The 11957-nt window shown below is 53.0% G+C and overlaps 1 protein-coding gene across 2 annotated transcripts in view; it reads left to right on the forward strand.

Annotated features, from left to right (window-relative positions):
- Window positions 1–216: 216 nt before the first annotated feature.
- PDE1B (phosphodiesterase 1B) overlaps window positions 217–11957 on the forward strand; it is a 26572-nt gene continuing 14831 nt past the window's right edge. The window contains exons 1-2 of one of the 2 annotated variants that reach the window (XM_006728717.3): window positions 217–363; window positions 452–574. In XM_006728717.3, coding sequence (XP_006728780.1) covers window positions 465–574 — 110 coding nt within the window. In that variant the 5' untranslated portion in view covers window positions 217–363; window positions 452–464. Of the gene's footprint in view, window positions 364–451; window positions 575–11398; window positions 11827–11957 lie in introns of those variants that run through there. The other variant, XM_006728718.3, reaches the window with a different exon arrangement.

Raw genomic sequence — 11957 nt, forward strand, 5'->3', positions numbered from 1 at the left:
GCCGCAGCTCGGCCCGGGCGCCCGGGTGCGTGCGCTCGCCCTCGGCGCCGCTGTCTGCGTGTGCGCCCGGCTCCCCCGGCGCTCGGCTGGGAGGGGCAGGAGGGGCCGCGAGGAGTGAGAGACGCGCCGGCAGGCCGAGAAAGGAGGGAGCGCAGGGAGGGGGGCCGGCCGGGGGAGGAGGAGAGAGCAGAGGAGGCGGCCCCGGCAGCGCGGCGGCGGCGGCGGCGGCGGCGGCGCGGAGAGCTCGGACTGGGAGCCAGAGCTCGGCTGGACAGCGCGAGAGCAGGAGCCGCAGGACCTGCAGCTCTGCCAGCTTGGGCCGAGCCCGGAGACCCCGGCCTGGCTGGTCCGCGCCCGCCGCAGGTGGGAAGGGGCTGGGGTGGGCGGGGAGCGGCTCCCGGCTCCGGGCTGAGGCTGAGCCGCGGTGCCGTCTCCTCCCTCCGTTCCACAGACAGAGGCTGAGCATGGAGCTGTCCCCCCGCAGCCCTCCCGAGATGCTGGAGTCGGATTGCCCGTCACCGCTGGAGCTGAAGTCAGCCCCCAGCAAGAAGATGTGGATTAAGCTTCGGTCTCTGTGAGTCCCCGGCCGGGAGTGGGGGGAAGGGATCTCAGGGAGTCTCGGGGGGGGGGGGGTGGTGGGTAGTCGGAGCCGGGCTCGTGGATTCTCTCCCGCACTCATGTTGGCAGGTGCGAGGAAATAAGCTGCCCTGACACGCAGGGCCAGGCCACATGTGCAAGGCATGTGCGGAGCAAGCCGGCTGGTTGGAGCGGGTTTAGGAGTTGCAAAGCTAACGATGTGCCTGTGCCTGTGGACCCCCCGGGTGACACACGCAGCGCGGAGAGGCGGCACATTATGTGCGGTGTGGCAGGGCTGCAGACGGGCAGCATTCAGGAGGTGCCAGGCTGACTCACACGTATCCGTGTGCAGGGTTGTGCAGATGTGAGACACACATCACATGTGTGTGCATGAGTGTCCGTGGGACACACAGGTGTATGTAGAGTGATTGCACACAGCTGCAGATCTAGTGCATGGGGATACTTGTGCCAACCTGTGGGTCATATGTATCTCTGTCGGGATTGGTGGTTTCTGCCTCCTGCATCTTTCAGGGGGTAGGGATGGGGGGCGCCCCATACCTGAGCTGCTCATCACTCTTGGGGCCAGGAAACCCACTGTGCACAGTAATGTTGGGGGTCCTGGCTGGGATCTGGAAGAGTTGGGGTGGAGCCCCTCCCTGGGAGCTGGGGTGGTGGTGGTGGTGGTGAAGAAAGGTTGATTGACAGGGGCAAGGCAACTGTCAAAACCTTTTTGTTGCTGTAGGATCTCCCAAGGATCTCCAAGTACATTGAGGCATCTTTTCTTGTAGTAGGAGGAGGGTATGGGGGGGGGGGGCGGCGGTGCTGGATAAATAGGGAAACGAGGGACTCAGGTGTCCCATACTCCAGTCCCAGGGGAAGGAAGCAACTTTTCTTTCTGTTCCTCAGAGAAGGAGAGGAGTGGGTCAAAGACAAACCATGCAGCACATTTTTCTCCCAGTCAGCTGCCATCCGGTAACCTCTGCAGTCTGTTGACTCTTAATCAGAGAATGAGGGAAGGTGCCCCTCTCCCTGATATGACCCCCAGTGGTCCCAGGAAAAGAGGCTGTAGATGTTCAGTGAGGCAATGCAGGAACCATAGCTCCCAAACCCAGTTCCTCCCCATTATCTTCAATAGTGAGCGCTGAAGCTTTCCATTTCTGGGTTCTGGTGGAGGGAGAGATGGTGGTAGGAGATGGATAGATGCTAATGATTGTTTTGTTTTTAAAATACTTCACCTGTGGTAGTAAGATGATGCCTTGATATGGGGTGGGTGGGTCTGATTTATACTCTAGCTGCTTAGCGAGGCCTTAGGGAGAACTGAGGCCCAGTGGGCAACCAGGCTTGGCATCCAAATGTGCTTCTCAGTTCCTGTCCTTTGCTGCCTCTAGCCATTGCAATTTGCCGGGCTCTCTGAAGCGCAGCCTTGGAATGAGTTCTGGGATGAAGAAATGGAAAACCGGATTGAATTGATTTTTGTTGGGAGGAGCACTGAGTGATTCTTGATAGAAAACGATGCTCTGTTAATGGTAACTAAGCTAAGGGGGGGTGGCAGGTAAGGAAGTGGTGGAAAGGCAAAGAAGGGGGCTCAGGGTATATAAATGAGAGAATTCAAGGTGTCCCAGGATGGCTTCTCCCCATCATATACCTTCCTTCCTCCATTCCAGGTACCTGTTTCACTGTCTCCCATACCTTTCTAACCAAAAGTCTTTCCTGGAAGCAAATTGCTATTTCTTCCTTTAGTATGAGAAGTGCTCAGTGGTGAGAGAAGAGGACCCCCAGAGGAGGCATTGAAACCCAGGGAAAGAAGGGAGTAGAGGCAGCTGACCCTACATAGTGCATTAGCTGAGATGTCCTTACAGGAGATCAGGGTGGACAAGGATCACTAATCTTATTGATTAAATTATTCCAGTCTTCACTTACTTCAGCAGTCTGGTCCTTAAGAGTGCTAGCTGCATGTAATAACTTAACCAGAAAAGGCCCATTTCCATATTATTAATCACCAGGAATAGATTCTCAACCTCACTTTCTCAAAGCAGAGAAAGATGTTGATATAAAGGTAGATCCCCAGTGGATGACTTACTGGATTTGGCCCTGTTGAATATTGGGGAGGCTCTAGTATGGGAATAGGGGGATGGGCACAATTATCTCATGGCTGTGTACTGAATAAAAATGAAGACATATATATAAAGGGCTTGATTCCCCCACACAACATATTCTATCCCCCCCGCCCCCCAACTATCCTTTTAATTTCTAATCTAGGACATCTAGATTGTCTTCAGGGAGCCGGGGTCTGGTGTTTTTGCCTCCGGTTAAAAAGCCCATACTAATATAATTTTGCAGGGCAATTTCTTCTTGGGAGGGGCATCCAGGAATCCTGTTTCCCACAGTAGGACTCTGCCAAAGATTAATTCAGAATCTGGAGCATATAAGCTGAAGAGTCTCTGGCTATGGGATTTCACCTCTACCTAGCAGGAAAATTTTCCTAACTAAGCAGACTCAGAAGTGGAGGCATGAGAGAGGCTGGAATAGGGAATCTGGAGATGATGGGTTGAGCAGAATGAGCATTTCTGACCCTAAGATGAAAGATTTGACTGGATTGTCTACCCTTCTCTGAGACCAGAGGGCCTTGAGGAGTGTAGGGGAGGCTCAGGGGCAAGGGGTGTTCTGTGTCTTTTGTGAGTCAAGAAAATCTGTGAACGGAGGAGATTCGTTTGCCATCCTTAGCTCATTCATTCATTCAACAACTATTAACTGAGTGCCTCGTGAGGGTCAGGTGATGTGCTGGAGGCTGGGGTATGGTGGTGGACAAAGTAGACACAGTCCCTGCTCCTCTGGATTTGATAATCTGGTTCAAATCCATCAAGTGGAGTAGAGAGTGGGTAAGGCATCCTGTTTCTCATTTCGCTACACCCATCCAAGTGGTAAAACTGTACCACTTTGGTTTCTGCCTAATCTTTTCCTTTGGTGGGGGGGGCCTACACACCCAAGAAAAGCATAGGTATGAATTCTTTCTCTTTCTCCCAGGATAGTACAAGCATCACTTTCTTCCCTCTGCCCCAGTTTCTCCTGGAACTTTACAGACAGAACCTCCCTTTTCCTTTGGGATAGTATAAACACAATCCCTTTCTCTTCTTCTTTCTTCACATGGGACTCAGGACTCCCAAGGTCTAGGCTCTTTGTCCTAAGCTGCGGTTCAAGGTCATTACAGCTGAGCTGGAGCAAGGACCCCGCTGGGCGTTCTTTTTGCTCATCTTTGTTTCATCGGAGTCTAGTGTGGTACCTGGAAGTTAATAGGCACTCAAGAAATGCTGTTAAATAAAGGAATGAACAAATGAATTAATGAGTATCCGCGTATATGTCACGGAGCCCAGTTCTGTCTCTGATTCTGTGGTGTGTGTGCTCCTGTACGTGGGCGGGGGCGGGGGGGGTAGCAGGAAATGGAGGTGGAAGAAAAGGAGGTGGTGTTGTTTTTTGAGAGGGAGATGTTTAAAAGGTGCGGGATTTGAAGACCTCAGGACAGAGCCCAGAACTGAAGGAGTTACAGAGAGGATATGGAAACGTTATTTGGACGTGTGAATGAGACGTATCCGGATGAAATCGTGAATGCCTGACATGTATACATATGTGTCTGGGTAAAGGTTGGCGTGCGGGTGGGGGACAGCTCGTGGAGTCAGAGCTCTGTGATGATGTCTCTTTGTTTTCAGGTTTATAAATGGCATGTGTGATAATAAATATGTTGGGAAGGTTTGCACTTACCCGAATACCTGAGATTGCTCTGTGTATGAATGAGATGATGTATGTGAGTGTGTGTGTGTGTGTGTGTGTGTGTCTAGGTAATGGGATAATATGTGATCTTGCCTATGTGTTTGTGACACACCAACGTTTTTTTAAATAATCCTGGGGAGATCAAATGGGCAGGAGGAAGAAGCTGAGGGACTGGACTGGGTGCCTCACTGGCTGATTTATCCCACCTTTTGTCCTCATTTTGTATATGCCCCACGGAGTGATCTTCTGCTCTCACTGGTTTTGAAAGCTGTGCAGCGGTTCCCCCTTTTCCTGCATATGTTTGTGGAGCTGCTGTGAAGATGGCAAGATAAACTGTGGTTCCCTGGATCTCTGGAGAAAAAGGAGCACCATTTCTCTCAGGCCTTGCTTGGCAAGGATGACTTTTTGTGCCTCCCTCCACGGAGCAGCCCTTCCTCTTTCATTTCCAACCGTGGCAAAGGGAATGTCTCCTCCCTGGGTTTTATATCCCCCCTCTCCCATCATTCCCTTCCGTCTTTACATTTCTTTCATCAGCTGTGCCTTGAATGGGGCATCTCTGGATGATAGAGGGTAAAAAAGGGAGCTGCAGAGAGAGGGGACATCAATTTAGACCAAAGGAAGAATTTCACAGGCCTCTGGTCAGAAGAGGTGGCTGGAGGGGATGAGAGTGGCAGGGTGGTGAGAGGGGAAGAGCAGAGGGGATGGTGGGAGACTCGAGTTTGAGGTCACGTTCCCGTGCTGCCAATTACCAGCTGCGTGATCTTGACAGTCATGTAGTCTCCCTGAATCTCAGTTCCTCATTGGATATCATGCATCTGAAAGTGGTTTTGAAATGATACAGTCTGGAGTTCTTTCAGCATTGGAGAGCTTGCTGTGTGAAGAGGTGGGGGGAATGGGAATGAATGGGGGACCATTGGCTTGGATGGGGAGAACAATAAAGATTCAAGAGGCGGGAATGTGAATTATAATAGGTTTAAGTCCTGGCGTCTGGGATGTGATTCAGAATAGTCTTGTTGATGAATGGTTGCCTGGAGGGGGTGAGACAGGTGTCTGAGCTTAGAGACTAGCAGGCTGAGTGGGGCTGTCTTACAAAGGATGTAGGCCACTGAGGTCAAAAGAAAAGAGAAGGACTTACTCCTATCATCTCTTTTCCCAGTGGATAGAGCAATTGTAGCTCTAAGACGCTGGTGGGTGTGGCGAGCCCCAGGGACTGCCGTTGGTGAGTTCTGTGAGCACTGGAGAAACTCTCCTCTGGCGTTTATCCTGCATTTCTGGGCCTTGGGGGTGATGTGATCAGGTATGCCACATCTTATTTTAGAGAATCTCTAACGTCCCTTAGAACCCAAATATCACTTTGCTTGCCCAGAAGCCCCAGGAGGCCAGTTAGAAAGACCGAGAGAGGAAATTCTACAGTGGAAGGTTGCGTTTGTTACTTTTGCCAGGAAGAGGGTGAGGTAGGTTGGGGACGCACTGGTCCTGGAAGGCCAGGTGAGAGACCCAGGAGGAGAGGGGCCTGGACTTGTCCGGACCCCTTTCCACCTGCCCGCTGTCTAGGGAGCTCTTGAAGGCAAAGAAATGAGTGGTTGTTCCCTATCTTCCCCTCTTTTTTTGGCCACCCTCTTCTGACTGGGGTGGAGGAGCAGGGAACCTTGAAACACATCTTTCCCTCTCTTTGGAGTCTTTAAAGAAGTCATCGAGGGTTTGTTTCCAACTTCTCTGCTCCCTCTGCTTTCCTCTTCTTTGATTCCTCTCACATCCTTTCCCTCTGTCCCTTTCCTCCTTTGTTCCCATCTCTCTCTGCTGGGCTGCATTTTGCTCTTCTCTCTTGTCCCACTTCCTCTCCCTATTCCTTTCCACTAGGCTTCTCTGGCCTTCAATGCCCCTACCCCTTTCTCACCTTGGCCGGGAGCCAGGAAATCCCTGGGGCCTCCCTCCTCCGTCCCCTGGTGTTGGGGGCGGGGGGTTGGTGGTGCAGGGTGAGTCGGCTGCAGGCACCCTTCCGGACAGCCTGAGGAGTCCAGCCTCAACTGCTGTATTCTGCAAGGCCTTTCTTTTGCCTTCTCAGTGACCTCATCCTCCCAGCTCCCCTGGGGAGGAAGCCAGGTAATTGCCTTTGGCTCTCAGGGGGCTGATTTTCTCAGGTACGGAAATTGAGTGGCTATTTTCCAACTCTCTTCAGGACAACAGCAGAGAAAAAGGGACAAAACCAGGGCAGCAAGTGGGGTGCAGGTGAGGCCCCCCGCCCCTAGAGTCTGGAAGTTGTTAGATAATGAGATTGTGCCCTAAGGGAGGAAGACTTAATGGTCCTCGGGAATTGGGAGAGCATCCTGGGGCTATTGAGTGGGGCAAAGTTGGGAACTGAGGGGGAAGGAGGGCTCCTGAGAAGGGAAAAGGAGGAGAGCGAGTTGCCCATTCAGTGCGGGGAGGTCCCTAATGCCCTTGCCCCTCCCCCGCCCATCCTGCAGCTGCTCCTCTCCTCTCAGCTCCTGCTGCATCCATGTGGGTCGGGGGAAGCAAACATCAGGTTAGGATTCTACTTCAGCCTCCCAGACCTGGCAGGAGTCCACTGAGGGAGCTGTGATGGGGTTGTGGTAGAGAAGCAGGCTTGGGGAAAGGGCAGGGGAGACCCAGGGAGAGGCCTGGGGGTGTGGGGCTGGGAGAAGAGCTAGAAGCGGGGTGCTTCAGGTGGTGCTGTTGGATACCACCAGGTTCCTGGGTCAGTGGATTCCGCAGCTGCAAAGAGAAGTCAGATTTGCAAATAATTACTGTGGCTGCAGTGGCATGATTAGGCTGCCAGCTGGTGTTGGCACCATTTAGTTTTGGGAAGGGAGCGTGGCTTCCAGGGGGCTTTGTGATTTTTTGGCAGGCAAGACCTGGGGGCTAGAGAAGCTTCTCCTTCCCTTGCTATTCCTTGGCTTCCCCGCTCCCCTGTTTGTCAGCTCTTGCATATCTAATGTGGCACCGTTCTTGATGCCCACCATGTTTGGAAACTTCTTGGGGCCTGGGCTGAATGAGCACACATGCCAACAGTGTTGCCAAGCTCCCTAAACCCCCGACTGTATCTCTACTAGGCAGGGGCTTTAGAAATTCCAGTCTTAACGAAATACCATAAATCAGATCGCACCAGATTCACCCGAAAGACTTCTTTGTCCTGCTTGTTCTCCTCCTTTCTGTTCTTTTTGAAATGCCAAGAAAATTTGCTGTTGTCTTGTTTGCAGCAGGTGGAATAAAGATAGGTATGTGGGAGAACTTCCTGGAAAGTTCCTGGAGGTTAGAATGTGACCTTCCTGTGATAAAGAAGAAAGCCACCCTCCTCCTTTTAGCATCAGGTTAGGGATGAGTTGGGGAAGCAGTGAGCTAGTCAGAAAGGATGAACTTGAACCAGGGAATTGAGACCCAGGCATCCTATTTCCCTAGTGCCTCCAACCCAGGCACTGAATCTGAGAACCGTAAAATGTAACAGAGGAGGAGAGTGATGCCCAGAGGTAGTTGGTAAGGTTTGGGGGCAGGGCTGGGACCAGACCCCACTCGCGCTGGTCCACACTCATCACACCTGCAGTCAGTCCCTTGCCAAGCTTCCAACTCCCTTTCTCATCCCAGGCCGCCTTCGACATCTGCTAGGCCCCCTGGACACAGGGCATCTGCTGGAACATCTGCTGGGATGTGGTTTGCAGGGCTGGTGGGGTGGTCCATGTGGAGGTGGTTAATGAGCAGAATTAAACAGTGTGGGGGTGGGGGGAGAAGAGAGGTGGGCAAGCGAACCAGAGAGAGAATTCTTCTGGCTTGGGTCCTGGGAGCCTCCTCTCTCCTTAGCTTTCCTTGGACTTTCCTGCCCACCCCTCCCAGTTCCTCCTTCTCTTCAGGGCTGAAGTCCGAGGCTGAGGGAGAGGTGACTCAGTTGCATGCTGGGCTAGGAACCGGGATATCTGGGGTCTTTTTAGTCTGGGCTAAGGCTCAAGCTGTTTAGGTTACCCTCTGCCTCATCCGATGTGAGCTGTGCTGGGCGGTTGCTAGGAACACCTGTTAGAAACAGCTTCTGGACAGGAGGCAGAGGGGGCGCCGCTTTCAGACACAGCATGGGTGGGAGCCAAGTCCTCCACCCCTGCTGCTGTGCTTCCCAGACCTTCTTCAGCCTTCAGCATCGTTCAAATCTCCCTTCTCTCCCTCCCTACCCCCGAGTACCTCCTGCCCCTTCCCCTCCCGCTGCTCTCTTGGTTTCTGTTCTTCCCACACTACCCCCATCCTCCACCACCCTCCCTCCACCCAGCTCCTCGGTCCAGTGCCTAGAGATCTCTTACAACTGCTGCCATGTCAACCCGAGGCCTGCCGCCTCCTAGGATGGCACCCCAGCTCTGCCACCAGGGGGGCTATTTTTATCTCCAGAGCCACCCCCGCCACCGAGCCCAGCCAGCTGCCAGAATCAAGGCTGCTTGTGTAGCAATGGGAAGCCAGGGGAGTGAGGGGAGCGCAGGGCTTGGGTAAGGTGGAGAGCTGGTTGTTCTTGGTTTCTGGAGCTCCATGCTGTGCACATTCCCCAGTTTCTTCTTCCACGGCCTCATGGCCCCTGTGGAATAAGGAGCCGGGGTGAAGCCCTGGACATCTGGAGTGGCGGCGGCAGGGTGGCTAGGGCTTTTCCGCACCAGAGGGCCTGGGTCCAAGGGTGGGCGTAGGAGACTTTGTTCATGGAGGACTCTTAACAAACATTTGCTGAGCAAACTAAATAAAGGGTTGGGCGAAGGAATAATCTGTTGCATTCATGCATCACTTTATAGTCCCCAAGGTGCTCCCATGTGATCTCATTTGATCCTTGTGTGAATTCTGTGAAGCACATATTGCTTACCCATTTTATAGACAAGGAAATGGCCTCAGAGTGTCCTGCCCAAGGTCACATATAGTGATAAAGTCTAGGCAAAAGTCTCCTGATTTTAATTCATGTCTTCTTTCCATTGGATTTAGGTGACTTCTTTGGTTCTTTCAATTTCTGAGATTTTGGAGCCTTGAGATCAGCTGGCTAATCCCTTCCTCAACACCCCACACCTCCACCCCCCACTCCCACCTACTCCGCCGTCCCCACCCCCTCTCTTCTCTGACCAGAGGCAGGGTTTTCTATCCTTTGTTCATCCCCTATCCCAACTCCTATTCTTCAGGGCAGGTGGGGAATGCTGGGAATGGGCCAGGGAGGGAGGATTATGGTTGTGCTCCTTGCTATTTTTAAACTAAATTTAAAGACTAAAGGAAAATCCATGCTGGACTCTGCTGGGGTCATCATAGCTATGCCCTGCCTCCCACCCAGGGCAGTCTCCCTAGCTTGGATAGAGATGTTGTGTGTGTGTATATGCATGGGTGAGGGGATATGTGTGAAATTGTTTTCCCCAGGAAGGGCTGGTGGTTGGCTAATATCCTTTCTTAATAGGAACAGCTAATAATAATAATAGACTGGGATGAGCATGTATGGAATGCATGCTGGGACAATGCAGCAGGTATGTATGTGTGGTGAGGTGGTAAGCAGTCATTTGTCCAACCAGCTTTTGGTTCTATTGGGCAAGAGGGCAGAGGGATAGACAAAATATCCTCTCCAAAGCTTTTCTAGTCTAAGAAATCTCCACCTTTTGGTAGGAGGGTTGAGGTAAGTGCCTGCTTGAGGTGGCAGGGCCTGGAGTGAGGGCCTGGAGTCAGGGGAGGGAGGAGAGCTGCCCTGGCTTGGTGTTTGTTGGTGTTTCAGGCTGTATGCAGCCGGCTACCACCTTCCTCCACTCCTACCCTATCCTTGTCCCTCCAAGCAGGCATGGTCACAAAACAGGCAATGACTTGTCCCTCATCCCCTGGGTGTCAGTTCTGGGTCTCAGATTCGGGCTGTAATGCTTCTTCTCTAAAAACACCAACCAGCATATGTGTGTGTGTGTGTGTGTGTGTGTGTGTGTGTGTGTGTTGGGAGCACAGAGAGAATGAGATGGACACAGAGAGGGAGGGTTTCCTTTCTTTCAAAATCTGCAGCAGCCCGGCTTCATGGCTACCAGGACTAGAAAACAGCTTGTAGATGTTTAACTTCATTCCTCTCCTTGCTGTTAAGCCCACTTCCACTTGTCCCAGCACTCAGTGAAGTTGAGAAACAGCAGGTTCCCAAACTTCATTTGTTTATAATCCTTCAAGGCTTTGGCACAGTGACAAGCTTTTTTAAATTTCTCTCTGCTTTTGGGGGATAGAGGTGGAGAGGAAGACTTCCCGTCATAAAATCCTGGTGCTTGGTCTGTTTCTTCTCTTTTCCCTCTCTCCTGTCAAACTCATCCCCACGAGTCCCCTTTCCTCATTTCCACATTATCCCCAGCCCTAGACCCTAGATTAAGGAGAATGCAGTGGCGCGGAACTCTCCACTGGATGCGTTCGCCTTCACCCCGGGCTCTCCTCCTCAGCCCCGCCCAGCCCCTCAGATGACCAATCGCGGCCCCAATGCGCTTGTATTGGTGACGTCATTTCACAGCCAATCCGGAGGCGGGCTGGGGCTTGTCGCGCACGTCCACCCCGCGCCGCAGAGGCCAGCATCTGTCCCCCAACCTGAGCGAGGGCAAAGCCTGGAGGCGGAAGAGGGGGTCCTAGTCCCCAGGCCCGCCCTAGGCCGTTCCATCAATTCTCCTCTTCCTCTGGGCTGGATTGGCCTCTCCCCAGTTAATACCCAGTTATCCCCCAGTGCTCGTTTTCCAGATGAGAAACGGGGGCTGGGAGTGGGAAAGTAACTTGTCCAACCTCTTGGTTTCTCTGAGCGAGTCCTCCCGACTTTCATTCACTGCTTGGGCAGGGCTTTCCCTCTCTGTTGAACCAATCTCTGAGTGAGGATCCCCTGAACCCCAGCTTCAGTGAGCCCCTCCCCTGTGGTTCCTGGTTCTTTTTCTGTCTGGCTTCTGTCCTTTCAGGTGGGCTAAAGCTCATTTTGAAAAATGGGCCCGGAAGATGACTGTGGGAGGAAGCTGAATCTGCCCAGCCCCTCTTGCAGGGCCCCTTCCCCTCCCAGGGCCCACCGCCTCTCCACATCAGATTCAGGGTGCACCCCTGTCCCTGCACCTTTAAGTCTTCTGCTAACCCCTTCTCCCCAAAGAGGAGCCCCACCTCCTCAGAGCAAGGGGCTGGACTGTGCTATTTCTGTCCTTTCTGGGATTCTTCTGAGAACAGATTCTTGTTTTCCGTCTGATTCAGATGTGAAACTTTTCCCGTGGCCTCTCACCCAGTTGCTGTGTGCTGCCTCTCTGTCTCATCACTCCCTTCTTCCTCCAGCCAGGCCCCTCCTGTGCCCCTCCCCAGAGTTCTCTTTGGTCAGTAGCTCAGTTCTGCTGAGACCTGGAGGAGGAAGTTGGGCCCAAGAGGGAGTCATTCCCCCAGGGGGCCCTGGGGACCCCTGGGGCGGCATTTTGATCCTCTGAAGTAGGACACTTTGATTCCCATGGCAAATCCTGTTCCTGTGCAGAGGAGCCACCTTCAGGGCCCCATCCTCAGGTAGGCACCAGGGCGAGGAGGGGAGGGGGGAGGAGGAGGACAGGTGGCTGTGGGTCCACACTAGTAGCTTGGTGGAGGGGAGGGATCAAGACTGGACAGTCCCTGTATGTTGTGTCCACTTCACCACCTCC

Source organism: Leptonychotes weddellii, chromosome 5 (assembly GCF_054177405.1).
Source record: "Leptonychotes weddellii isolate Sample4059 chromosome 5, ASM5417740v2, whole genome shotgun sequence".
NCBI classification, from domain to species: Eukaryota; Metazoa; Chordata; class Mammalia; order Carnivora; family Phocidae; genus Leptonychotes; species Leptonychotes weddellii.